General features: G+C 43.5%; 1 protein-coding gene across 3 annotated transcripts; it reads right to left on the bottom strand.

Annotated features, from left to right (window-relative positions):
• Positions 1 to 176: 176 nt before the first annotated feature.
• On the bottom strand, positions 177 to 22,541 carry BOD1 (biorientation of chromosomes in cell division 1). Of its 3 annotated transcripts, none has more exons than XM_075287615.1 (3): positions 12,955 to 13,080; positions 6,223 to 6,315; positions 177 to 1,223 (listed from the first exon to the last, which is right to left on the bottom strand). In XM_075287615.1, the coding sequence occupies exon 3, from the start codon at positions 1,186 to 1,188 to the stop codon at positions 676 to 678; it is 513 nt and encodes a 170-aa protein (XP_075143716.1). In that variant the 5' UTR covers positions 1,189 to 1,223; positions 6,223 to 6,315; positions 12,955 to 13,080; the 3' UTR covers positions 177 to 675. The 3 variants fall into 3 exon arrangements, with proteins under 3 accessions (XP_075143716.1, XP_075143714.1, XP_075143715.1); XM_075287613.1 differs by lacking the exon at positions 12,955 to 13,080 and adding an exon at positions 22,422 to 22,541 and having other exon boundaries at positions 191 to 1,223; XM_075287614.1 differs by lacking the exons at positions 6,223 to 6,315; positions 12,955 to 13,080 and adding an exon at positions 22,422 to 22,518 and having other exon boundaries at positions 191 to 1,223.
• Between the last annotated feature and the right edge of the window lie 5,414 nt (positions 22,542 to 27,955).

Genomic DNA, 27,955 nt, shown 5'->3' with positions numbered 1-27,955 from the left:
ACAAATATACTGTAATGTATTATAGAAAAAAAAAAAAATTGGCTGCAGCACAAAGGGGTTAATATCATCTAGTATATGTTTTCCAACCATACAGCAACAATACAAGAAAAAAAACCTCCAAGAGAATGATTTTATTATCAAAAGCATTTATTTTCAGGCATGAAAGAAAATCCACCGTGTAGGCCGACAACAACAAAAATTCTTTATTCAAAAGCAGCAAAAAAGTATTAAAAGTAAAATCAGAAATACAAGCTGAGCACACTTTGGCAATCTGAAATGGTGACACTTGTACATTCAACTGATACGTTAGGTAGTCTATTATACAAAGGCAAACAAATCATGGAGAGTAGACATGATATCTCAAATTTCCATCTCAAAGTAAATATTGCCACATGCAAAAAATTACTAGGCAGCTACAAAGAGTTCATTTGACATCAGAAGTGATGTCCACCCTGTCCTACCTATAGATCAGAGATTACCCACCGACCCCAGACCATCTACGAAGTTCTCAAGCTAGCATGAATGAAGACCACAGTCTCCAACTCATTCATTTCCAGTTCTATTTTCTGCACTTAAAATTCATGTAATCTACTGAGCACCCCGCTACAGGTAGCTATACATTGCTTATTGGCATTGCGGATTCTTGAGTGAAATCTTTCATACGCAGGAATTCCTCTAAGAGGCACTTTGAGAGGGCACAGGAGGATCTTGTTCTTCTGGCTCAGGAGGTGGCGGAGGAAGAGGTGGAGCTGGCACCACTTCCTCTTTTTTCTGGGACTCCAAGTATTCATGGATAGCCTTTTCTATCTGTGGTCGAAATATGTGATTCATTTTTGGATCCACCACCTGGGAAATAATTCTATCGACTCCAGCTTCCAGCATTCCGGATTGAATGACACTTTGTCTCAGTCCATTTCGGAGCTGGTTTTTGTTCATTCCAGCGTTCCACTCCTGCTTGTCTAGGTGAGTAGAGACAAAGTTGTCCACTTTTTGTCGAAGGTTTTGGTACGCTGGCTTTGTGTCAACGTCAGCTAGACAATCCCTCCGGAAACCGTCAAACAGGCCTCGACTTTTGAGCTGTTCAACAATTAATGCTATGAGTTGCGAATCACCGGGAGGAAGAGAAGAAACATTTGTAACACCTCCCACTGCCGAAGATCCACTTGTCCCGCTGCCGCCCTCTGCCATGGTCTTCTCCAACCCGGTCACCCCTTATAGCACACCTACAAACAAAGAACATATGCTTTAGGTTAGACTGTAAAACCAAGGAGACTAAGACAAAATTTACTTTGTCGTATCTGTACTGAGTAATGCAAATCTAGATGGTAAGAGAAAGTCTTATATGTTCTTCAATTTTGGTGGCATGCATGCTCTCTAGTGACAGTCTAAAGGCCCCCATACACACAAGAAATTTTGCCAGAGTCAGCTAGACCAGTTGACTATCTTAGGTGTATTGGGGCCTTCCAATTCATCCCTCAACTGATGATATCGGGGAACAATATTTTTAGTCTGGAAAACCCAGTTAAGCTGAGGCCCCACGTTGTGGAAACACAGCATTTTTTTGTTGCAGATTTTGCTGCGTTTTTTTTTCTTAGTCAAAGTCAGGAGTGGATTGAAAAGGAATGGGAAATATATAGGAAGATCTTTTCCCTTCTGTAAAATCCACTCCTGACTCTGGCTTAAAAACCGCAACGTGAGGCCATAGCCTTAAGCTTTAAAGGCCACTAAAGAAAATCTTGACTGAATTGGTAGCAAGTAGAGATGAGCGAGTAGTATTCGATCGAATACCTCACTGCCATAGGAATGCGTGTAAGCGGCTGATCACCAAGGGGATAAGCACATCAAATATTCGATGCGCTTAACTCCTTGGTGATCGGCCGCTTACACGCATTCCTATGGCAAAGAGGTATTTGATCGAATACTACTCGCTCATCTCTAGTAGCAAGACACAGGTCCTGCACAGACAAAAATGCATTTTTAATAAAATATATAGTGGTGAAACACGTATTTCTACATTATTTATGAGGACATTTACATATACAACAGATTCAGAGACTACAATGTACAACTATTAACCAGTCTACACCAGGTCTAACATTAAGGAACCATTAAAAATCCTTTGCAATATTGCGATTTCTTCTATTGATGGTGAAGCCATTAATGTTCTTCGCTCAGGACACAATTTAATGTCACATAATGAGAAAAACTATGGAAAATACTCTGTCTAATGATAATGTAACAGAAGAGAAAAACACTAATGTTACTGAGGGCAGAAGATTAGATCATTACAGGGCCATTTATCCATGTAGTGGACTCAAGTTTTGAAAAATTGAGGAGAAAAAAAAAAAAGATGGAAACTTTCAAAGTTTTTTTTTCCCCCCGCTTTTTGAGTTCACTGCTAGCAAGGGTTGAATAAGAATCCTCTTGCCAGCACATCTTTACCAAAATGTTCAATTTCACGGTCATCGCATGACAAGGTCCTATTCACATAAATCTCATCACATGTGGCGCATTTAAAATAAATGCTAAAAACGTAGAGAAATCTATGGCATTTTTGGGCACCGCATATATATATATATATATATATATATATATATATATATTATATATATTTATTTATATATATTATTTTTTTTTTTAAGTAGTATATACCCGACCAAGTATAGTCAGAAATGTACTAAAAAAAAATACTGCAGAGGTGTGTCCTTAAACTGCCCAAAAACAAAAGCTGCTAAGTCATGACCATTTTTTAGTTATTTTTTTTTAAACACCACCTTTAGGGGGCATTCACGCGGAGTAAAATGGCGCCGACTCTGCCACGGTAACTTGTGGTAGAATCAGCGCTGATAAAAACATTCCCATTGACTTCAATGGGTTCCATTTAACGCACGTAACACATTGAAGTCAATGGGAGTCTTTATCAGCGCTGATTCTGCCGCGAGTTATCATGGCAGAATCAGCGCCACTTTACTCCGTGTGAATGCCCTCTTATTCACCCCAAAGTCTGAACTAAATGAGAGACTCTTTAGATGCTAATGTTAACAGGTCTATCTAAAAACGGTTCTAGATCGCCTAAACTTGGTAGACCTTCTTAAAACCTCATGGCATCTACTTTTTGTAAGACATGACACAACTTAACACTGCATTAGAATCTGAAATACTTCTCAAAAATACCAGTACTATGATAAAAAAAAAAAAAAAAAAAAAAAAAAAAAGACACCACACACACACACACTAAAAGCTGTAAAGAGTCTAAGAAAAAAACCCATCTTGGGTGGTGATATAGTTGAAAAAAAAATAGTATATCATATACACACACAAATCTCACATCTATGACACAAAATGTTATATGGCTGCTTTTACATTGAAACTTTAAAACATTTCAAGGAGATGGCCTAGAAATAAATTGTCTTTGGCCCATTGTTCCAAAAACAAGGACCCTCAAAATAACAGCTGTACCTGTAGGCAGCACCAAACCCACGCATGATCCCAAAGTAGAATAGCTATAACGCGAAGTGTCTCGGCATAGTGTTCACGCTAGTAAATCTGGCTTACGCACAGTCTCAAGTCTGAGGGACTGTTCATACAAAACCAGTCTCCAATCTGGTGTCAGAAGAAAGGAGCGACCCACACACAAATTAGCCATCCCAAAATAGTCACGTTCAGCCGTCTTATCACAGACGCATGGGAAGTTTTAAGATGCCCATATGTTTAAGGGGGTGTACACATTACCGCCGCTGTCCGCCCAGGGGTTTCTGTCCTAAACCCCGGGGAAACTGGACAGGGGATGGCTTCCCCGGGTGGTCAGCTTTAAAACCCATCCATTTGAATGGGTTTTTAAAGGTAACCGCCGACGTCTGTATGCAATCTCTCCGTCTGGAAACCGTTTTTTTTTTTTGCACAGACACAAAGTCCTGCATGTTTGACTTTGTTTTAGTTTTTTTTTTTTGGCACGGACACAGTCTCCCCGTGATGAGGCTGCATATGGCCACCAGCGGTTTGCTGTAAAAACCCATTCACATGAAAACTGATCGCCGGGAAGCCATGTCCTATGCAGTTTCTCTGGGGATTAGGACAGAGTCCTGACGAGCGGACACAAGTGCGAACGCCCTGTTATAGTTGAGTTTAGATAAGCATGCATGTAGTTTCATGGTCTTACACGACCGTAGTGGTTTTTGCAGTCCGCAATTTGCGGATCCGCAACACAAATTTCCCTCTAAAAACTCATTCCGCAGACGTCCGTGCCCAACCGCAAAGTGCATCCGCAACGTTCTGTGTGTATCAGTATTATGCTGATCCACAAAAAACAAAACACCACAAAACACACATGTTGACATGCGCAATTACGGATACACACTGAACGTGTTTTGTGTATCCGCAAAAATGCACGCGCCCATAGACTTCTATTGGACCTTCCGTGCCATGCCGTAAAAGCACGGCCATTAGGGACATGCGGTGTACTGTCCGGAGCATGGTTGTGGCGCGCCACACCGCTGACAAAATCTACGGTCGTGTAAGAGGCCTCATAGAAAACTATGGGACCGTAAATGGTCCGCAATTTTAAACCCGCAATTGCGGACCATTTGCGATGTAAAACTACGGTCGTGTAAGACCAGCCTAAGAAGAAAGAAAAAAGGCACTGCCAGGCACCTGTGGCATCTTATCTCCAAGGGAACACAATATTGAGCATACCAAGTTTCATCATGCCCAATCCTTTCTTCTAGAGGGAACTCACCAAAATTCCCAAAGTAGCTCAATAAGTAGAAGAAAATAAGATGGCACACCTCACTCATCTACATGCGGTATAGTTTTACTTCACATCAAAGACATCACAATTGAAATATATCCAATAATGCAAGTAATATTTTAAGGCAATGTTTTGGGTAAGACCCTTAATCAGGCATGGATGTAAGAGGGAAGACGTGGTCAGGTGTGAAGGCTTCTCACGCATCAACCCTCTAGGGCAGGGGTCCTCAAACTTTTTAAACAGTGGGCCGGAGGCAGAGCAGGTCGCACAGACATCGGGAGCGGTGCCCTCCAATAGGTAAAGTGAAGTGCGCTCCATGGCCTGGCCCGAGCTCCCCAGGAGCTTCATTATAAATGCACGCCTGCCGGCGTTGTCGACGGGGCCAGACAGAAGTGCTTGGTGGGCCCGCGGGCCGCAGTTTGAGGAACCCTGCTCTAGGGGAACCACTGTCACACAACACAATGCTCATGGTCTACCAAAACCTCTGGTAGCCCCCAATGGGTTGAAGCAGGAAGTCTTCAGACGTGACCACACCTCTTACATCCCTGCCTGATGAAGGGCCTTACATGAAACATTGCTTTAATATATTTAAGTTACTGGATATATTTCAACTGTGATACATTTGATGGTGTTCAATAAAACTATTCTGCATGTGGATGAATATATCAATCCTTCGTTCATGTCATCTATCACCCCCCCACCCCCGGCTATCTACATGTGACCATAGTAGCCTATCACCAACTACATGCAAGTAGTCCCTATTCGGCCTAAAATACTGGCAAGACCAGTGAAATTCTCAAGCTTTCCAACCACTTTTTTTTTCTTCTTGACAACTCCTGGATGTAAGGTTTCTACATATGTTGCCACTAGTGACACTGCTCTTCTCCTATGGTTTCTGCAGTAGTCACCTCCCCCCCTCCCAAAATAAAGAATCACTACGAGCTGTTAGAATTCTTGCAAAGTCTGCAAGTCAGCCATTACTCCCTCCACCCTTATCCACCAAATCACGAAGCACTGAATTTGCAAGATTTTCCCACAACCAAGAGTCACCATGAAGCCCTATTTTTATAGGACAAGGGACACCCTACAAAGGATAAGATGCCCTCTTCGCCGTTTCAATATCCCTCATTCATTATAACTGTGACTTATGCTAGGTACACACCTGCGCCTGGGTTTCCAGTCTTCGGGTCCGTTTGGGGAACCGAAGAATGGAAACCTAATCCACTTAAAATGGTTAAACTATAGACCATAATGTATATAGTCCATAATGAAGTCCACCAGGCTCCTGCCCGAAAAATGCGGAGAACAAAGTTCTCTTCACGTTTTTTTAAGTGGATCCACAAAGCAGGTGCAGGTGTGAACCTAGCCTAAATAGGTGCAACCAGTCCTCTGCTAGGAACGGGAGCGACCACCATCACAAAAGATCTACAGCAATATACACAGCAATGTCACTTGATGTAAGGATGGCTACTCACCTGTACATAAAGTGGGTCTCCAGCACAATGTTCAGGGTGCAAGATGGGCTCAGTGTTCCTATAATCTGAGCACTCCAGGACATAGGCTGAAATCTGGAAGAAAGTGGGGACACATGACTGCAAGGAAGCAGCACCCACAGCTCTGGTGCAGGGAGACAAGTGCTTGCTGGCTGAAATCTATTCACATACAGGCGATTCAAGAGCTCTATCCAGTGCAAAAGCAATGCTTGCAAAAAATCGTAGGAAAAGATCATCATAAAAATGCAGCTCCTGTGACGTATATGTATATGCTTGAAATGTGTTAGACCAGTTGAGAAATGTTCACAATGGCTAAGGTAGAGTGTAGCTTGCTATTGTTATTCTAGAACAGGGGGAGCTTCAGAAATCATCTTTGTTCCCAATTTTAAACGATTTCCTGCGTTTCCAGGACCTCAAAGAAGACAGAGCAGCCGATGCTTTTTGTCATCCATGTCAATAGGAAGCAAGGTGTGTGCACTTTACCAACTGGCAGCAGAGACTATATAAGCAGTTATTAGTATGACGACATAGGCAGCCATTTATCATTTCATAGGAGTTGTTTTAGGGCATATCAGTGGGATAAGTGCCCCCACTCTACACCCTCTAAGCGCCAGAACCAAGCAGAAAACTGTAATGGATTGCCGTTCTTCAGACCCCAAAGTATATTGAGTGGTAGCTTAGTGTTACTCACCTGTCCTGGGCTCCGGTGTGGCTCCCTGCTGATTTCAGCCTTTAGTCAGAGACTACTAAGACCCGTGATTGGCCTCAGTGGTCACATGGCATTGCGACATTTTTGTGCATGCATCACGTGCTGCGGCTCAGTCACAAGCCTCAGTGTTCCCTGACTACAGGCAGAGAAGACAGCAGGGAGCAGCGCCGGAGCCCAGGAGAGATTAGTAATACACTTATGTTTCATCACCTCCTCTGGACCTGTGAAAAGACCCCAGAGTATAATAGCAGTTTCAGTTCAGCCATTTTCAGTTCAACTGAAACCGCCGGGTAACCTTGCGAGGTCTTCCCAAAACTCTAAGAGGGGTGTGGTTTAAATAGGGCATGACCTAAGTAATCACCATTAATTATGATCGAGGCGATTCATTGTGATTTTGATTTAGGTCAGGGTCGCCCAGCGCTATTAACAGCAATGGTATATATTACCCCTGTAGAAGTAGTTGCCTGACTTCACAATGGCTGGTTTAGAGGAGTCTAACCGGTAGCGATCAACTGATCACCATTGCATTAAGGAATTCTATAAGCTGTGACCACCAGGACTGTGAAATCGAGGAGAAAAGACTCAATTGTTTTTTTTGTTTTCTTTTTTGACAGTCCACATACACTACTGTAACATGTATCAAGTTATATCATATCAATTCTATAAAATTTGACATTTCTAATTTTTAGGTTGAAACCAGTCATTTCCTCCACCCAAAACTAGACCTGACTGTTACAAAAAAGGAAAAGAAAGTGGAAGTGCCTTTATGAATAGCTTTAGGAGATGTTATTTGGCTGACAGTTATTCCTTCTGACTTCCCCATACACGTGCACACACAGTCTGACCAAATGAGCATGCAGTTTCAGTGGAGAGATACAGTAAGCCTCTACCAGACACTTCATCTCCCCCAAAAACAAAAGGATCGATCATACTGAAATTCAACATGCCTGATCCTTCTTACCCTTGGAATCAACTTTGAGATTTGGAACACAGTCATCCATATTATAGCCAAAACCAGACAGAAAAATTACAGTAGAAGCTGCCATCGCTTCTCTCCAGCCTCAGCTCATATCTACCATGCATACTCCATTTCACTTAAATATTCAGTAGCTTCATGTCATATGATAATATATTGGAAATATAACACCACAAGGGCCCGATGGGTCAGGAGTTATGCAGGGAATATGCGGAATATTGTAGCTACAGGTCCATAATGTCACAAATGTCGTCTTGTTTGAGTGCTAGAAGTACTGGAAGAATGCACCATATGTAGCGTATGAGTCTGGTGAATTCATGAGGACAGTTCCCCCCTGGCCACATAGGACGGTGATTCATTGGCAGCTATGTACACTTGCATACACAGTAACCCCTCATGAATACACCGGACTCATAAAATACATATACTTTCTGCAATCTAAATGTGCTGCCAAAATGACAAAATTTGATGGACCTGCCTCTCTGGTATACTGATTGTGAACTCTGCAACCAGAACCCCAACAATTTAAAGTGTATCCTCTACCCTATAGACAGAATAAATATGGTTTGTGGCATAATCGTGCAAGTCTAGAAAACTCTCCCATAGACCTCAATGAGTTGGCTTCAGTCTATGGCTGCCTATGGCCATGACTATGCTATAAAGCAAGGGTCCTCATACTGCGGCCCGCGGGCCACATGCGGCTTGCCAAGCACTTCTGTCTGGCCCTGCCGACAACGCTGGCAGGCGTGCATTTATAATGAAGCTCCTGGGGAGCTCGGGCCAGCCCATGGAGCGCACTTCACTTTACCTATTGGAGGGCACCGTTCCCGATGTCTGTGCGACCTGCTCTGCCTCTGGCCCACTGTTTAAAAAGTTTGAGGACCCCTGATATAAAGCGTATTACTAAATGCTGTTAACAGAACAGATGGCAAGGGAGAAAAAAAATTAAATAAAAAAAATTGTGATATTCCCATTCTACTATGTATGGTGAATAATTGTATAATTATCGGCAGAAACAGAGCCAGACTCTCAAAGGAAACATCTCGGCGCACGTAATTACAGTATTACTATCAAGTGATCACAAGAGACGAGCCGGGCTGACATGACGGTGGGTGGAATAGAGCTGACAAGTCGGCAAACAAAACCGCTAAAAATCAGCAAACTTTACAATAATATCTGATAAAGCAAAATACTGAATGCTCTTCATTTACCTTCCGAGTCTAAGAATTACAATTAAGGCTGTATTCACATTGGTGCCACCATTCCTGTTCTATATACGCACACAGAAAATAACTTCAGACGGGTTACTCAGGGAGTAAAGTTTACAGGACATTCCCCGCTCCAGATGAGCTTCATTATTACTATATATCTTGGAACTCCAGAGTAGCGACTAGGGCTGAGCGACTCATCAGGCAGTTTACCTCTATATACGATTAATGGTGATTTTTTAAGAAATTTTTTTGTGACACCCCTTTTAAACCAAACCCCCTTTAGAATATTATGAAGTGGTGGGCGAACCCTGTGAGATTTGGCTTGCGAGGTTCATCTGGACCGAAACTGCAATCATTAAACTCTGGGACCACAGAGTCTAACAAGCAGAGGGCCAGGGGAGGTGAGCGAACATAAAAACCGATGTTGCTCACCTCTCCGACGTGCTGGGGTGACTCCCTGCTGTCTTAGGCACTTCTGGCTGACATCAGGGACCGCTCCTTGGGGCTTAGCGTTATGTGGTGGAGAAGTGAGTAAGGGCAGGTTCACACCTGCGCTCGGTCTCTGCTTTCGGGTTTCCGTCTTCTGCCGAGAGAAACTGGACAGGGGATGGAAACCTGGCGGTCAGTTTTCAAACCCATTCACTTGAATGGGTTTGCAAAGTGACCACTCGTGAACGTCTTCTGCCTTTCCTCAGCAACATGCGGGACTTTGTGTCCAAGTAAAAACAAACAGTGTTTTGCTGCGGAGAGGCACGAGACGTTCACGAGTGGTCACTTTGCAAACCTATTCAAGTGAATGCAAGCGTCCATAAATTGAAAAAATCCAGCATCAATTCCTTGTATAAAACGTAACTTTTATTGTGAAAAAGTTTTCTGGAGCATGAGTCGCTCCATAAAATCAATTACAGATATTCATGATGGCAGAGATGAAATGCTATGATTAAGGGGCTATAATAACGCCCCGAAACGTGTCAGCCAGACGTCATTTCATCTCTGCCATCATGAATATCTGTAATTGATTTTATGGAGCGACTCATGCTCCGGAAAACTTTTTCACAATAAAAGTTACGTTTTATACAAGGAATTGATGCTGGATTTTTTCAATTTATGGACGCTTGTATCTACACCTTGGGCTGAGAGGCCGAATTTTCCGAGCACCTTCCTTTCTTCATAAGGTAATGGATATTTTTTCTTTCTAAATCAGAAGATTTGTGGGTGAGCTGACATATTTGTCATTTATTTATTCAAGTGAATGGGTTTGAAAACTGACCGCCGGGTTTCAGTCTCCTGTCCTGTTTCTCTCGGCAGAAGACGGAAACCTGAAAGCGGAGATCGGGCGCAGGTGTGAACCCACCCTAACACATTTTTATGTTTCCTCCTGGCACTCCACTTATACTGTGTGGACTCTTTAGACCCCAGAGCATAATAGCAGTTTTGGTTCGGTCTGAACAAAGCTGTAAATAATATAATAACCAACGTTAACAAAATCACACTGGTCATCTCGGTCGATTTCGGTTATTTTTGATTAACTGCCAAGCCATAGAGGTGACTTGTCGTCTTGATCAGTTGCCAATGAATAAGACCATGAATGCAGGAACTTTGTAACTTGTCTGGGACTTGTCAGAAACCCGGCCATGATGTCCTTCTAATGTGCCCAGGTTATCAGGTAAGGACACTACAAGAATGAAGATAATTGAGCCAAAATAAAGAACTAGTGTCTGGGTTTCAGACCACAGACCCTTTGCCATATTATGTTACTATGTACCCAAATTGTATTCTGTATCCTAGTACCAAAACACATCTACGTGATATGACCTACCACAGAGTGTCCCCCAGACTCAGTACTAGCACAACCCCCCCCCCTCCCCAATAGGTATGGTTGTCAAATGTGCCCATAGGAATCTTTCCATACACAAAGTAGTGATACAAACTGTGAAACATGACAAGGTCATAGTCGTCCAAAACCCGTGTGCAGTAGCCATTGTCCCCTACTCACCACCTGTGAGTATATGGCCACGTCAAAAGATCACACAACCAAGCCGAGATTGTCTAACACTTGGAGCAGCTTGTTACAATATCCAGCTTCTGTCATGATCCTCTTACCTCCATCTTAGGGATCTAGCCTAATGAGCAGACCTTGATCCAAGGCCAAAAGCTTATACTATAAAATAGAGTCCATGTAAAATACTGGATACAAGGTTAATAAGCACGTCAAGTGAAATGTATACAGCAGCAATATAATAAAGCCTGCAGGATACGGAGACATTGCCCAGGCAACCGGAGAACCAGGATTACGGGCAGCATCATAGGCAGTCATTACTGGCGTATACTAATACAATACTCCGCACATTATATCTGTCATACACTACCAATAACTGGAAAATAGGGATTACCGTATCAATAGGGGTTTTGCTGGCAGGCAGGGACTCCCGGCTTCTCGGAGAACTATAATGTTAGTAGTCCATGTCCAGGGACACACACAGGCTACATTCACACAACCGTTACTACATTCACACAACTTGGTCCAAGGCCTCACACACATGACAGAGGCTCTGCTGATGCTCCGTTCCCATTCTGTGTCAGATTTGCTCTTGAAACGCTGGAACGCTTGGTTTGCTCATTCTGTCATGTGCATTAATAGTAAGACTTGATTCACCTTGATCTATACAAGACCACATTTACAGGTGCAATGCAGACAGAAAGTCCATACGTCTTAGGAGATGCAAGTGTGTGCCCTCCATAATACAGTCAGAACTAGTCTGTATAGAAAAACAGATGTGTGAATTATAGAATAGGCTACTAAGCAGTGCTGTGGAGCCAGGAGGGCAAAAAACAAACTGACTACTTTTTCCACATAAAAGTCTCCTTCACAAAAGTCATAACGTAAAAATTATACACACACTATATATATATATATATATATATATATATATATATATATATATATATATATATATACACACACACACACACACATACGTGACCAAATAAAGTGCACCACCAGTGGATTTTGTCAGTGTATGGGATGTGTATAAATTGAGTCCCTGGAGATGATATGTATACCTCCTACTACGAAATCGACTGAAAAATGTCACGTGACATGTACAAAATTACCAAATACTCATCATCCAGGTGAGAAGAGGATAGAAATGGAAAGAGACAAGAAATTTTCGCTACAATCATTGTATTTTGTGAAATGCTGCATTGGTTTTTTTGTCCGCCACTGTGTATATATTTATTTATTTTTACACATACTCCATATCAATAATTATAATACATCTAATTTTCTATTTAACGCCAAAGTCCATAACCTTTTTTGCTACTCCCAAAACTGTCCCGGCTCTAACTTCACAGTCCTGTTATAAGGGTGCCTGTGCCGTCTGCTGTATATGATATCTCAGAAACCAAAACACAGCTGTGTGAATAAGCCTTAATAGTCTACGGCTTTACATCGTTTATAGACCAGTGCATAACCATAAGCAGGAAGAAAGGGCCACATGATAATAGCCAATTCCTACAATTTCAAGCCATTTTACAAAGTCTACATTACTCAATGCACAATAGACCTTTACACCACAACAAGCTTACATAGGCTTTACAAGAGCAGACTTCCTTCGGCACACTGTACTTCCCCATGCACTTAGGTTATTGCAGGGGATATATACTGTATGTTGTCCCCCCCTCTTCCCACCTCCCCTCTAAAATTTGCAAGGCTTGTCAACCTAGTAGTCTAACTACCCCCTGCTATCCACCAGCCCGTAGAAGGAATATGTTACTGCTAACAGAATGTCAGTACCGTGTCACAGAAGATCACTTACACATCAGAGAAGCCGCAGCAAGAAGAGCCAGCTCTCCACCTGCACCTGCTAGCACCCGTCACATGGTCTCCATCCATCTGACCAGGAGTGACCCGGCTTTCAAGGCATGCCCTTAATCCCATCCGCTACCCTGATACAGTAAGCAACAATGTCGCCACGTGACAAGACTTCTAGAGAAGCAGCCACAGAACATCTCCAGATCGTGCTCAACGATAATGGGCTACAGCATAATACTAATAGACGGGCACTTGACTTAGGTGAAAGATCTAGTAAATCTTACATAGTCATTCTTATGTTAGGCCATGGTCTGCAGGACTTTCATCCATTAGAGGAAAGATGTTAAAACGTGAAGCTAGACGCCATACGATGCCATCACGTACCGCAGCCTAGATCATGTGTGCATGTCAAGAGGAAGCAACAAAGCAGAGAAACCAGAGGCCATGTTTGACTATTTTCTAAATAAAAATCATCTAATAGAGATAGATAGATAGATAGATAGATAGATAGATAGATAGATAGATAGATAGATAGATAGATAGATAGAGAGGTCAAGACTAGAGTTCTGTATGCCAGTCTTCATTCAGGCACAGGCCTCTTATAAATTCAGGCACTTGCTCGTGCACTCGAATAGAAATCTACAACAGTCAGAAACTGGGAGATTGTCAGTGCACACAGTTATTTGTCCCTGATTTTGATGCAGTATCCACCTCAAAATCAGCCTCCAAAAAAGGCCTCCTAATAGAGCTCTATTGGGAGGCTTTTTTGGAGGCTGATTTTGAGGTGGATTCAGTGTCAAAATCAGGGCCAAAAAACTCCATGTGTACTGACCTATAGATTTTAGGTATAGCTCATACCAGAAAGCTGGCTCAAATTATAGTTACATTTGAGCAGTGCTCACGTAGTTTCGAAAAGGGAGCAGAAGGAACAACATGGCGCGGATCTGTACACAACACACATTGCACTAGATCGTATAGAGGAATAATTCAGCACCTTGTCTCCCTGGATGGCTTTAGACTTCTTCGGGTGGATAGAACATGTGACAGCGGTAAGAAGAAAGGAAGAGGGCTTATGATGAAAGATGGGGCACTTTTGGGGTTAAGGGACACCAGTGCTGATACAAGATATCGAACTATCAGCTGTGAGCAAGAGATCCTACTACCTACCAAATGTTATCGTGATAGCTGCATACGTCACCCACCTCCGATTCTGCCTGTTAAAGCCCCTCTAATTCAAGAGGAAAAAAAACGAAGTTCTATGAAAGTAAATATGTAAAACTATACATCTAATTATACAATATTAATTGTATAATTAGTATTAATCCATGTATTTTGAAGCCAGACTCCATAACTCCATCTAAAACTGTCTGATTTTGCAATTCAGACTCCAGCAACCCTCCTCAGGAGCTAACGCTCGGCGACCTCTCACGCTCACCCTATTCTAGTGCATACAGAATCCTAAGTCCACATTGTTCCCAAGCAATCAGTCCATTTTGGGTGTCCAAGAGACTAACTAGACTCTCTAATGTCAAGTGGGCGGTGTCAGGCAGGAACAGGCAAGGGGGAGTGGCTCACACCTTTTATACTGCCTTCCTATAATGGGGCCTCAGGATCACACACCCCTTGTCTGCAGCTGCCTGACACCCCCCACTTAGAACGTCTAGTCGCCCAAAGTAACTGCACAGATTGTTGGGAACTGTGGGGGCTAGCCAAAAAATTCCATCTGCACCAGCTTCTATTAAAGCCTCAAAAGAGCTCAAGTGGATGGAAGTGGTAAAAAGTCCTCCAACTCCCAATATTACCACTTTATTCCCCAAGTTACGCACTTTGCTCTGCACACAGTATTGCACCAACTAGCTTACAGTGTGGAATAGAGAATGAAAACTCCCAACCCTGATGGCTGATGTGACATAACCAGCATAACATATTAGCCCTGCACCCGTCTGCTCCCGTGGGTGCTGCATTTACGGAATTTTACTATGCAAATACATTCAAAGGCACAAGGTACAAGAAGGCACGGAACAGAGAGACTCCATGGAGACAGTGACAGAAAAGTGACACATTTAATATCTGAATTAAACAGAACTAAGTTGATGGTTAGGTTTAGGATCACAAACCAAATATCATTTAATGCATTTCCCTTCTTGTAAGGTTCTGTTGTACTGCCATATATCAGAATCAATCTTCCTATATTAAATGCGCCTACCGCCTGCACAAGCGTATTCAAGAGTGCAAGTATACTCTTCTATAGGCTTGTACCGTCTACAGTAAAGAGAAAGCCTGTATGCCATAGCTTCACTTTCTGCTATAGAGAAGCACCTTTAACTGTCACTCAGCTCCATCCCCATTGCTTGAGAGTCACTGACACTTTTTTGCACTTTGTATGCGGTTAGCGATGGTCATCCAGGGCAGAGAGCGAAGCCGCAGTAAGAGAGGACGCGACCTTAATTCCCTTCTCAGCTAATTTGCATCAGATTCAAACTCTGATTTTCATGAAAATAGATCTGCAATGCAACATAAGGCAGACATCTTTGGAAAGTGTAGAAGCTGCTCTCCAAGGTACTGCCACTACTTAGATCATGATATTCCTGCTGACAGACTCCCTTTAAAGAATACCAGAATACTGCTTTGGACATCCATTTGGCAGCCTGCAAGAGGGACAATTTTAACATCCTAGCAGTTTCACACCCCGGCATCTCCTATAACTTGTGTTTCCTCCATTCTAAAAGCTTTTCTGTGAAGATTCTGAATAACGACTCAAGTGTCAGGCACGTTATGACGTTGCGGACCAGAATAGGTTTTATATATTCATAGCCCACATAATAGGAATATGTGAGCAAAGGTAAAAGACTGATGGCTTTACTACCAAAAAAAGAAAAGATGAAAAACAGACAATGCCAATCTAGCTATCTATATAATTGTGTATATATATATATATATATATATATATATATATATTGCAAATCCTGTAATAGTTTGCTCTATACAAATCCACAATTCTCGCCCAATTTGGGTGAAATTTGGCACGCCCCTCTCCACCCACAGGAGCAGAATACTGCACACGTTTCATCTCGCTAGGGCCCCCAAAGTTAGGCTCTATACATATAATGGGGAAAAGTGAAAGTACTGAGTGGAAAACAACAGTTCTGACTGACAAGAACGGATTATAGCAACGTCGCCAAAGAGTCGCTGCTAAAGGGGCCGCACCACCCCACACAACACAAACATTTCACAGACACCATATTAACATCACACAGACAGCACACCAAACCACAAGCACAACACTACAGAAATGCCACAACACACACAGATGAATGCACACTACGCACACGAACGAACAGAGCACAGGCGTACTCACACACAACTACCAGACGCATAGACACTTGCACTGTGCACGCACAACACGTGGATCAAATACGCACGTAAATACATAGATATACGCAGACAGGGTTTTTTGGTCCAGATTTGGAAGCGGAATCCGGGTCAAAATCTGGCTAAAAAAAAAGCCTTTTATTGAATTGAATTGGTTCGTTTTTCCGCGAGCGACATGCGCTTTTTTGACGCGGATTCTGCGGCTGAATCAGCCGTGGACATTCACGGTGCGACACTCCCAACCAACTAGGACCATTCATTTGATCCTAATCTGGAGCAGAATGCCACGACTGGATAGCGGTGCAATGTATGCACTGCACTGGCATCCAGTCATGGCTAGCCCTTTTTTGAACCTGAACTCATGTCAAAATCTGGTCCAAAAAACCCTGTCTAAGCCTAAGGGCTCAGGGAAAGCGATGGTATTACAAACTTGCAAAGCAATTGTTTAGGATGAATGTACCATGGCGCACAAGAAAGCAGTCGAGGTCCTTGATCGCACCTTGACAGATCTGCGGGGAACCGATTATTTAATGGGGGGACTTCTTATCTGTGGATACATGTTCAGAAGCAAACTCTTACTACTATGTGAGTTCATTTGATGGGAAATACAACTGCGGATAAATTTACACACCAGCTACTACGTCTTGGAAATGACAGGTTCTCTACTGATTCCACTACTGCTCTCCTTTCCTTTCCGGAAGATTTTTGTGAAATGACATCTTCGGTAATGGAACTTATTGACCAAGTTGTCCCTGATATTTGTAGCAATTTTAACAACCATCAGTGGCTTTCTGAATGTGCAATCCTTGCGCCTAAAAATTAGTGTCATCTCCATAAATCTACTAATTCAGTGAAGGCTGCCTGGTCTAGCAATCACATACATGTCCATGGATTCAGTCATGGAGAGTGAGCAATCTGTAATGTATCCATTGGAGCCACAATCATTTTGCTTCAGAACCTTGACCAACCAAAAATGTGTAACGGCTCAAGATTGTGCATTAAGAGTCTCATGACCAATGTTATTGAAGTAAAATGCCAAAATAATACAAATTTTAAGTGGAAAAAAAGATTTACTGTAGCTCTGAAAATGTCAATTTCACTTTAGCTAGCATAAACAACAAAGTAACTTATTTTCTGCGAGCGAAGCCGCGGGTATTCCACTAGTATATGATAAGCAAAGGCACAACTTGAAGCTCCTTGTCTATGGGGTCTGTGTGTAACCGTCACTGTCTTTTGGTCCCCATGGCATAAAACACCCATTAGCATAACGGAACAAGAAACATTCATACAAAAAAAACAAGACTGTATCCATCGCTATGCCGCATTATATCCTGTCCTAAGATGCCAGATAACACGCCCAGAGCAGTAACATGTTTGCTAACATGTGTGACAAGAAGGTATAGCTCCCGGTCACCCAACAAGTTCCCACAATGTGTCAACAATGAGCTATATACCGAGCCACAGCAGTCGCATAGCTTCTGGGAATGACCCCAATCAGCATCCGTACACACCCTATAGGAATGACCCCAATCAGCATCCGTACACACCCTATAGGAATGACAACGGTCTGAAGAGTTTGTTAGTCAGTGCCTTCATGCCATGAGCTACAGATGTAGCAGAGATGACATTAACATCTACATTGGAAAAAACATGGCATCTCCATGAACTGGAATTGGATTGGTTGCTATAGGCAACTGCTCTACTGTCCCAAATTTGAGGAAGAGCCAAGCCTTACCTCAGACAGTACCCTCCCCTGACTGCAGGGGGCAGTTTAACATAAAGATACCATCCACACCTATTTACCTGCAAATAAAATATGGGAAACAAGGGCGTTTTGTGATTTTGCCTCCTCGTGACTCTAGCGGCCCATGCTGTATACAGTATGGGCCATGCTGTGATGTTGAGGGTCTCTGCCTCCTCTGTCAGATACTATATACAGTACACTGATCTAGGAAGTCAGGGGTCTTTGCCTGTTCATGGCTCTAGCAGCCCATGCTATATACAGTACAACGATCTACGATGTTGGGAGTCTCTGCTTCCTCATAACCTGTGTGGGGGCCACTGTGAAATATTCCAAAGTCTCCCACACAGTACAATATACCCCACACTGGGGGAGGCACACAGTGGCTCAGTGGTTAGCACTGCAGCCTTGCAGTGCTGGAGTCCTCGGTTCGAATCCAATAAACCATCTGCAAGGAGTTTGTATGTTCTCCCCGTGTCTGTGTGGATTTCCATCCCATATTCCAAAAAGACATACTGATAGGGGAAAAAAAATGTACATTGCGAGCTCTGTGTGGGGCTCACAATCCACATTTAAAAAATAAATAAATACAGTGGCAGTGGCCCCCACGGAGCATATTGGACTGTGTGTGGGCCACCATGTAGCAGATTGGACTGTGTGGGGGCCACCGTGTGGCAGATTGGACTGTGTGGGATTCCTTCACTATTGATATAACACGGTATCTGTTTTATACCAAGCATGTTATATTAGTACAGACTGTAATAACATTGCACGGTCACTATAAAATGACACAATGCAAATGTAAATAGTGATCATTAATTGTTCAAAAGTACTAAATGCAGAGACCTTTACGTTTCAGTACAACGTCGTGTGTATTATTGAAAGCTCTGTAAAACTCCACTCGCATGACTGTATTTTGCAGGTCCGCACCTGTCCGCATTTGTGGATCTGCACAGTATTAAGTTTAATTTGCCATGTTGGCACTTTGAGAAATTAATGGGTTTGGGTTGCAGTTTGGGCACTCTGGGGAGACCAGCGATGGCGAACCTTTTAGAGAGACTTTAAGAAGATCCCTCAGGACTATAGTATACTAAAATGGGGACGCAAGGGAGTTTTTTTGTTATTAACTTCCACTAGGGTTTTTAGATGCTGTATCTAGGGGTTTCAGGCTGGTTTAGTAATACCGGTCTTCATATATCTCCCCTATTTATGAGGATATTGTCACTCCTTAGGGAGAGACCACCATGTAGGTGTGTGGAGTCTTAAAATGCCATTTTTACTCCACTGCGGGGGATTATGGGAAGAATATACAAATGTGTTTCCTAGGATGTAAATAGGGAAACACTGCCTCTGTATGCTGCCCTCTATTGGAAGCAGCTCCGTTGAACATCATTTCCAAGCAAGCCTTTAATTGCAATGATGCGGGATTTTGCAAAGTTGGGATGATACTGACTAGTCAAAATCCCGCACCATTGCAATTAAAGGCTTGTTGGAAAGTTGGACATGATGTTCAAGGGAGCTGCTTCCAATAGAGGGCAGCATACAGTGGTAGTATTTCCCCCCATTTACATCCTGGGAAACACATTTGCATATTCTTCCCGTATACCGCCCCTAGCGAGTACAAGAAGAATCTGCTGTATAACTGTCTCTAACGCAAACAGCCCAAGACATATAATATATAGTATTCAGGCTTCGGTCACGACTGCGTTGGGCGACCATTCAGATATTCCATCCCCCATTCCGCTTGAAGAAAATAAATTTAAAAAAAAAAATGCAGATTACCACCACTGACAGTTTATGTTTTTATTGCCCTAACTCACAAGAAAAAAAAAACCTTAAAGGAATTTTTATAGCAGTCCAATAAAGTACTAGCGAGCATGCTACTAACCATCTATTCTATGCTTCTTCCTACAGCACAAGGAGATCACTATGGAGACCAAACAGTTATAGAAGCTCCTCTATGAATAAGTCCGTGTCGCAACTCTTCTACTACTTCATGCACCCGGTGTCCAAGTCTCTACATACAAGATGGTATGCTTACAATGGAAAACCAATACAAGATGTATGCACTTGTGTTACTGTGGGTTGCAGCTTGTGTGTTTTTTGTATTTTCAGGCTATGGCTATTCTGTGATTTTGGATGACTGAAAAGAAGGTCGCACCGTTGCACTGCAACATGGCATCTAAGGATTGCAAATATGGACGTCCTGCTGCATGCAATGCCACCCAAGGGTAACATAAGCCGTGAAAACAGCCCATGGAATGACATGAAAGGTCACTAGGACCTTTAAAAATATATATATGTGAATAGACTGTGCAGACAGTTAATACAATGGCTAACACACAGCAGAAAACCCTGTTGTGTGAATAAGCACTAATATAGTGATGCAAAAAGCAAGCCACAGACAAAGCACAAAAATAATTTGGTTTCAGGACACTGCAAGCCGAAGAGATTAATACGTCTGCGTCAGTAATCCGTTTGGGGAGTCCACATGGAACCCCCCCCCCTCCCCGAACGGACTACTGAACTCATTGGCAAGTGGTGTGCAGTGAAAGCACACGGACCCCATAGACTATAATGAGGTCCTTGTGCTTTCCACGCAAGCCATGCAGACAGGAAAGTAGATCGTGAACTACTCTTCGGTCCACATGTTCCATGTGAAGACCATGCAGAAAGCACACGGACCCCATTATAGTCTATGGGGGCCATGTTCTTTCACTGCACACCGCTCGCCAATGCGTTTGGTAGTCCGTTTGGAGGGGTGTCCCAAACGGACTCCCCCTGAATGGATTACCGACGCAGATGTGAATGAGGCCTTAGCTTTATAAAGCTATTGTTTTAGTAGCAAATATTAGGTCTTATTCACATGTGATTTTCACCAGCGATTGTGTGACAAATCATATAATCACTGATGCAAATACTGACATGTGAATAAGGCTATAACTAAATGTGAACAGCGACTTTGTACATGTGACAACATTCAGTTTCATGCTCTTGCACTGAGCTATGCCGGTCATAAGAAGTCTGAAGAAGTTCAAAGAGAAAACAAAAGTTTAAAATGAGGGACACAATTCTGTCAAATGTAGAATAAAAACATTTGAAGGCTGCAAATAATACTCCAAAACCTCATTCACAAAACTGGTGTGTTTCCCAGGCAATAATGCCGCCATTCCCTCAATAACAAGTACAGTGGCCTTTAGGGATTGGTTCACATATAGCAAAGTTGTTCTACAAACTTCTGCGGCTCAAGATCTTTTTCATATAGCTAAAGACCGAATTCTGCAAACTGAAATCCGAACAATAGGATAGTCTTGATTTTTGTAACTAAATTAAAAAATTATCACTGTGTATTTAACTAGATTTACTAGAAATGCGACTGTCATCTAAGGTTGGGCGAATATGACCTAAACAGACATTCACACGAAAGAATTTCATCCATGAAAGTTGGTCTATATGGGCGCCTGATCAGTGTGTCGGGATGGGCTCATAGTATTCTAGTTATCCACAATGCTAGGAGCTCCTGCCTCCCAGTGACCTACAGTCCTGTACTGAAGAAACAGCAGACATGTGCAACCCCTGTGATCAGTGGGGCTCCTAGCAAACTGGACTGGGACAACCCCTTTAATAGAACTTCACAAAATACTGATACGGGTTTTTATGGCACATCATACGCCAAGCGATAGTCTCTCCAACCAGCAGATACCTTAAAGGGGTTATACATTTGTTACCATTGATAGCCTATCCTTAGATCTGTGAGGGTCTGACATCCGTGACAGCATTGCAACACCTACACCCGACACTACAGATTCTGTGCAGTTCATGGTATGTAAACATTACTGAGAGCTGCTCTGTCTTGTTACAGCTGATCTGCAAGTGTCCTGGGCATCAGATGCCCACAGATCTAGTATTATTGGTGAGCACATCTAATTAAAGGGATTTACAAGGTTCATCAGCAAGTTCTTCACAGACTATGTGACACCTCATTCATTGGTCACATGGCCGATTTCCAGTTCAGTCCCATTCAAGTAAATTGAGATTAGCTGTAATACCAAGTACAGTCACTATACAATGTACAGCGCTGTGTTTGGTTTTCAATAAGGAGACCACAACACGCACCAAAACGCTGTAGTCTCTTCAAGGAACTGATCCTGGGTGTTGGACCCCTGCCAATCCTGAAATCAAGACTATACAAAGGAATAAATTATCAATGTTATAATCCTGTATAATCCTGGAAAAACCCTTGAACATGATGCATGCCCTAGGGAAAGACAAAGGTAGGGCCTGGTATACAAGTCAGCTGGGGTTTTATTACTATTTCTGCAGGTGCTGTGCAGGGAGTGGAGAAGACAGCAGCTTACCTATCACCATGGGCAGCGTCCGGAAGTGCTGAGCAGCGGCAGGTCAGGAGACATTCCACATTCAAGTAGTCACAGCAACGGCTCGGCTCCTAACAGGATGGGCAACCAGCTCTGCCTGATGTCACCAGGAAAAAAGAGAAGCAACAGAGGTAAGTAACACTCCAGGGAGCGGCACAGACCACACTCACTATAGCCATAGACACTGCACTACAACACTGCAAATATTTATCTAGCAGATAAAGCTCAAGACATTTACAATACAGCCATGACTGACTTACTGAAGCCGCAAAGGACGTCATCTCCTTATGGAGTAGTCTGCACAGTGATTGAAGACTTTACACCAAGATGATAAGTGGACTATGACAATGCACTTCAAGGGATTGTCCTACAAGGAGGTGATCAATGTCTGGGAAGCACACAGTCTTTGGAAAGGTGGTCATTCATTCCCTGATCCTCCTCAATAAATAAGTCTAAATGGAGGGGTGACCACAGATCCGCACGCCGCTTCTCCATGCAATATCTAGGAGGCCAATGAAAATCGCTGTACACCATTTTTGCCAGCGCCACTAACACTGCATGCTGCAAAAGTGACCTTTGCTCTTTATAAAGGGGTTGTCCAGGACTGAGTAAACAATGACTTTTTCCAGAAATAGCACCACATTTGGTCATAGGCTGTATCTGGTATTGCAGCTCAACTCCCTTGAAATGAGTGAGGCTGCAATATCATACACAAGCTGTGGACAGATGTGGTGCTCTTTCTAGAGGAAACTCTGTGCAACATCTTTACACAATTCTTAAAGAAGGGTCAGGAATATGTAAGTTGGAGGCATAGCATACACCTGCAAATAAACAATGTTTCTGTCCCACAATAATCTAATATCACAATAATCTAATAGTATGCTTTTATAGCCCATGAATCATCAGTAGAAAAAGGTCCAGCATCCAATTTCTCTGAATGAAACCAATGACTAATTGGTATTATTAGTTACTCAAAAATCATTCATGTGAACAGAAACATAAAACTGAATCAGACCGACAAAGAATGGAGGGGTGGTAGTTGAACAAGGGGGTTGTATGGAGGCGTCCTATGAAGCTTGAGCTCACCCACATTCAGCCTGAAGTCATAAGTCTAGGACACCCTCAGTCTTAAGGACCAGTGAGGGTCTCAGCGGTCAGATCCCAATGGATCATTGCCTTGCAATGGGCCAATGCAGGGATGCAGCAATTGTTACAGCGCCCCCAGAGCCCACCTACAGCATAAGACATTAGTATCATAGAAAGTACATACCAAGTGATGGCCCCATTACATATTTTGCATTGGGGGGCCACAAGTGAGATTTTTCCCCAGAGTGAGCTACCGCGCAGCACGCATACGCCAAATTTTAGCTGGAAACTCTCCAAACTTTACATACAGATTAGTCACAATTTTCACCCAAGAGAGAAGTTTGCAGCAAACATATCATAATACACATTAAAGGTGTAAATTGTGCATCAGATTTCTCCGTGTCGTATAGTCAAAGGCCATATGAGACTATGGGAACAGTCGCCATGTCCAGGCCATAGGTGGTGCTACTGAACCAAACTACATCACCTGTTTGGGTCTATAGAACCAGGGCCGGTCCAGATCCTGCAGATGGAAAACCGATGTCAAAATATGGGGGGCAAATAGAGTCACCTGACTCCACCAGCATAGCCATAGACAAGGCAAGTCCAGGGAGTGCTGGAGGGACTGCAGAACCCGGGAACATGGATGGTATAAGTGTGTGTATTATATATAGATAGCTATGTATAGATCTGATGCTGGGGAGATCTCCCCCATCCATGTGCCCGGTCTCTGCCGCTCTCCAGCATTTCCTGCATTTGTCCTGTGTTGTTCTCTTTGTGAACAGAGGGGCCTGCAGCACATCGCACAGCACAAGTGACAGCCAGCACAGGAGCCTGCAGCAGGTGACCATCAGTGCCCATTGCCCGCTGTACCCCGCACTGGCCACCTGGCTGCCACAGCCCCACACTTGGCACACTACCTGATGCCCGGCAGCGTCCACTTTCTTCCCCCTTTCTTCCTGCAGGCAGAAGGTGCCATGTGCGGAGGGGCGGGACCTACACTAGCCCCTCCCCACTATAAGGCTGTGAGTACAGCTCAGTACGGCTCAGTACAAGCTACGCGCTCATCCATTGGTGCGCACCGGGTCACGTGACGTGAGCTCCCAGGGAGACGTCATGGTTGTGGCTGCTGTAGCGAGGCGCCGGGGTTTTAACCCCATGTTTGCTGGACTGGTTTTATAGCCCGGGCGGCTTCACAGGCACCTGCTCTGCACACTAGTCCGCCCTTCAGTATTGGAGCAGGATGTTCAGCTCATGTTATTCATGTTCCCTCAGGTTGTTGCAAGCTGTTGCTTGGGTTTAGAAAAGATGGGTGACTGCCAGTAGTGATTCAACAAGAGCATTGACTCAGCTTTCCTATCAATACAATAATACACCACCTTCTTACTGCCTAGTAAGACACACTGACATTCAGAAACCTTGGAGAACAGGTATCACAGGGGGACAGTGATCTTTGGTCAGGGGTCACTGGAAAAATCACCATGGACATGTTACTGGTGCACACAATGGGCCCACCTAGTGGAAGGTGCACAGTATGGCGCTCACATGGCCATAATGCCTCTAAGAAACTGTCACGGCTAGAAAGGGTCTGACTAGGGCCTTGATCCCAGGAACAAGCTACTGACTGAGCAGGGGTTCCATTGTGCCTCCTCATCACACGCGAGCTAGGCCTAACATACAGTCCTCTCCTGACAGCTAATAGCCAGGATCCGATTGTCCACCTCATCAGGAACAAGCTCATAAATAGCACGGCCCATCCTGCTATGGGTAGCTTTGGCAACCCCTGACGTCAGGGGGTTACACTATGGCAGTGCAAAACACAACTTCTATCACAGTACAAGTCTTACCCCTCGTTCACATCTTCGTTTGGTAATCCGTTCGAGGAGTCCGCATGTGGAGCCCCCCCGGAACGGAATACCAAACGGACCCCATAGACTATAATGGGGTCCGTGTGCTCTCTGCACGAATCATGCGGACATGAAAGTAGATCATAAAGTACTTTTCTGTCTGCATATTCCGTGCAAACACCGCGCAGAGAGCATACAAGGATCCCATTATAGTCTATGGGGTCCGTGTGCTTTCACTGCGCACACCGCTTGCCAATGCATTTGGTATTCCGTTCAGGGGATTACCAAACACAGGTTTGAACGAGGGGTTTGGCTACGTTCACATCTGCATCAGAGTCTCTGTAGGACACAACGTTGCAGATTCCAATGAAAATCGGTTGAGAGAAAAGTCCTGCACAGAAGACTCTTCTCCGTTTTAGTTTTGGTATAAAAACGTTGGAAATCCGGTGGACCCCTTTATAGTCTATAGGGTCTGTGGGTGTCTGCAGGTAACAACGGAGAGCCTGACACAAGTGTGACCTCTGTTCCACCTCTAAAGAGTCATTGCACCATCTAGATTTCAGAAACCTCCCAGCACTCAACATGGCGAGCTGCACTAGCCGAAGAGAGACAATAAATCAGTACATTTCACAATGCACGTCACACACGGACACAGTACAATATGCAACACAACCTGAGTAACAATGGGCTATCATATGTCAAGCCAAGTCACACTGTGCCAAGGCCAAGTCTCAATCAAACCACGTGCACAGTGTGAACAGCAGCTGTATGTGCAGAACAGCCATGTATATAAAATGTGCATATGCACCACCTTACACACATACCTGTATTATAGGTGGGCTCCATACAGGGGGGGTATATAGTGGACTATATACAGGGATGCCTGTACTGAAGCTCAGCTCCCATTCACTCGAGTTTGCGGTTCCATCTGCTGTACAGTGGCAGTGTCGACGTCTCCGTGTATAAGCCAATTGGTGGTGATGCCGGATGTGAGACCCTCACCCATCAGATATTGATGACTTTGCCTTTATTTATCCATGTTTTTAGTTGTAGAATGAAACTTTGAGTACCACTTCTCCATTCACTTCTATAGGGCAGGTGGAGCTCCATACTGGGCTATATAGCCCAGCAATCAGACACTTATCTACTACGCTGTGGGTAGGGGAGAAATGCTTTTTGTGGAAAAATCTCTGTAATTTGTACACAAACCAGCTGTAACAAGGTTTGATCTCCTCAGGAGTGTTGGGGGATTTGGAACGGTATATCAGTGTTTGTTATTTTCACGTTTAAGGCCTATTCAGACCCCAGAATATGCTGCCTTCTTTGGTTCCTGTAAAAAAAATCAGATCCTGTTGGAACTGATAAAGAGTGATATATTTTGGGATTAGGCTGCTGTTTTGTTGGCAACCACTATAGTGTGAATCTATGTACTATAGGCTGGAGAAAGCAAACACGATGGGAGCAGGCGACATGCCGGTGCTCTCATTCCTGGATAGAAGCCTTATCTATCCTAGCAACCAGTAAATCTTTTGGGAGCTCTTACATAAGGAACACAAGAGATAATGTTGTACAGTAATCTTCCATTATCTATGTATGTATTCTTCTTACAACAAATATTATAGAACAAGAATATTAGACTAATAATGGGTAAAGATGCATCAATTGTTCCAATATTTTTCAACCTGTGGTACCTGTTAAACCCTACTGGTTACATATATGGCTGTACAAAGATGCCCAGGGCCCCATAGCACAATATAGTACATTATTGTGCCAACTCCTGCAGCTCCTGTTCTCATGTTAACAGATGACGTGCTGTTTGCAGCAGCCAATCACTGACCTCAATGGCGACCTCTGCAGAAGTCAGTCATGTAGAGGTCAACTTTATATAGAGGTCACCATTGAGGCCAATAATTGGCTACAGCGGCCACCTTCCCCGAATGGCATATCAGCTGTCAACAAGAAAATAGTAGCTTCAGGTGGCAGCATCAGCCGCCAGCACTGGCATAGACGTGGTCAGTAAATCATGGCCAGAAGCCAGGGTGTACAGATTGACAGATGAAGAGGAAGTATCAGTCCTGGAGCAATGGGGGAAATATAAAGTAAGGGCCATGTACATTTGTCTGTTTTCCAAAGGGATTTGCCCACAAAATCAATTTATCCCTTATCCAAAGGAGTTGTATATTGTTTAGGATATCCAACGATCCAGAGTATAGGGGGTACTTTGCACCCCCGTATGAACAGAGCAGTGGTTGTGCAACATGTGGCCCTTCTGCATTCATTTCAATAGGACTGCTGGAAAGAGCAGAGTTTGGTACTTTGGTCATCTCCAGCGGTTTCATTGAAAAGAATGGAGTGGGACACACTGCCCAACCACTGGGAGAGGGATGATCTTTCTTGTGATCTGTGAGGGTCCCCTAGAACATCAGTACTGGGCTCTATCTATCTATCTATCTATCTATCTATCTATCTATCTATCTATCTATCGGCACAGTGGATTAGTGGATAGCATTGTGGGATCTACAAAATTTGCCCAGGCACCACATCAGCATGGTGTTATGTTAAGTGCTATGTTCTACCTGTGTT

Source organism: Leptodactylus fuscus, chromosome 9, assembly GCF_031893055.1.
Source record: "Leptodactylus fuscus isolate aLepFus1 chromosome 9, aLepFus1.hap2, whole genome shotgun sequence".
NCBI classification, from domain to species: Eukaryota; Metazoa; Chordata; class Amphibia; order Anura; family Leptodactylidae; genus Leptodactylus; species Leptodactylus fuscus.
Note: the sequence above shows the minus strand (reverse complement) of the source record. Positions and strands in the feature narration are given on the sequence as shown.

What these genes read in the sequence shown, in the direction of transcription:
- BOD1 (XM_075287613.1), bottom strand. Translation starts at nt 1,188, where the DNA reads ATGGCAGAGGGCGGCAGCGGGACAAGTGGATCTTCGGCAGTGGGAGGT.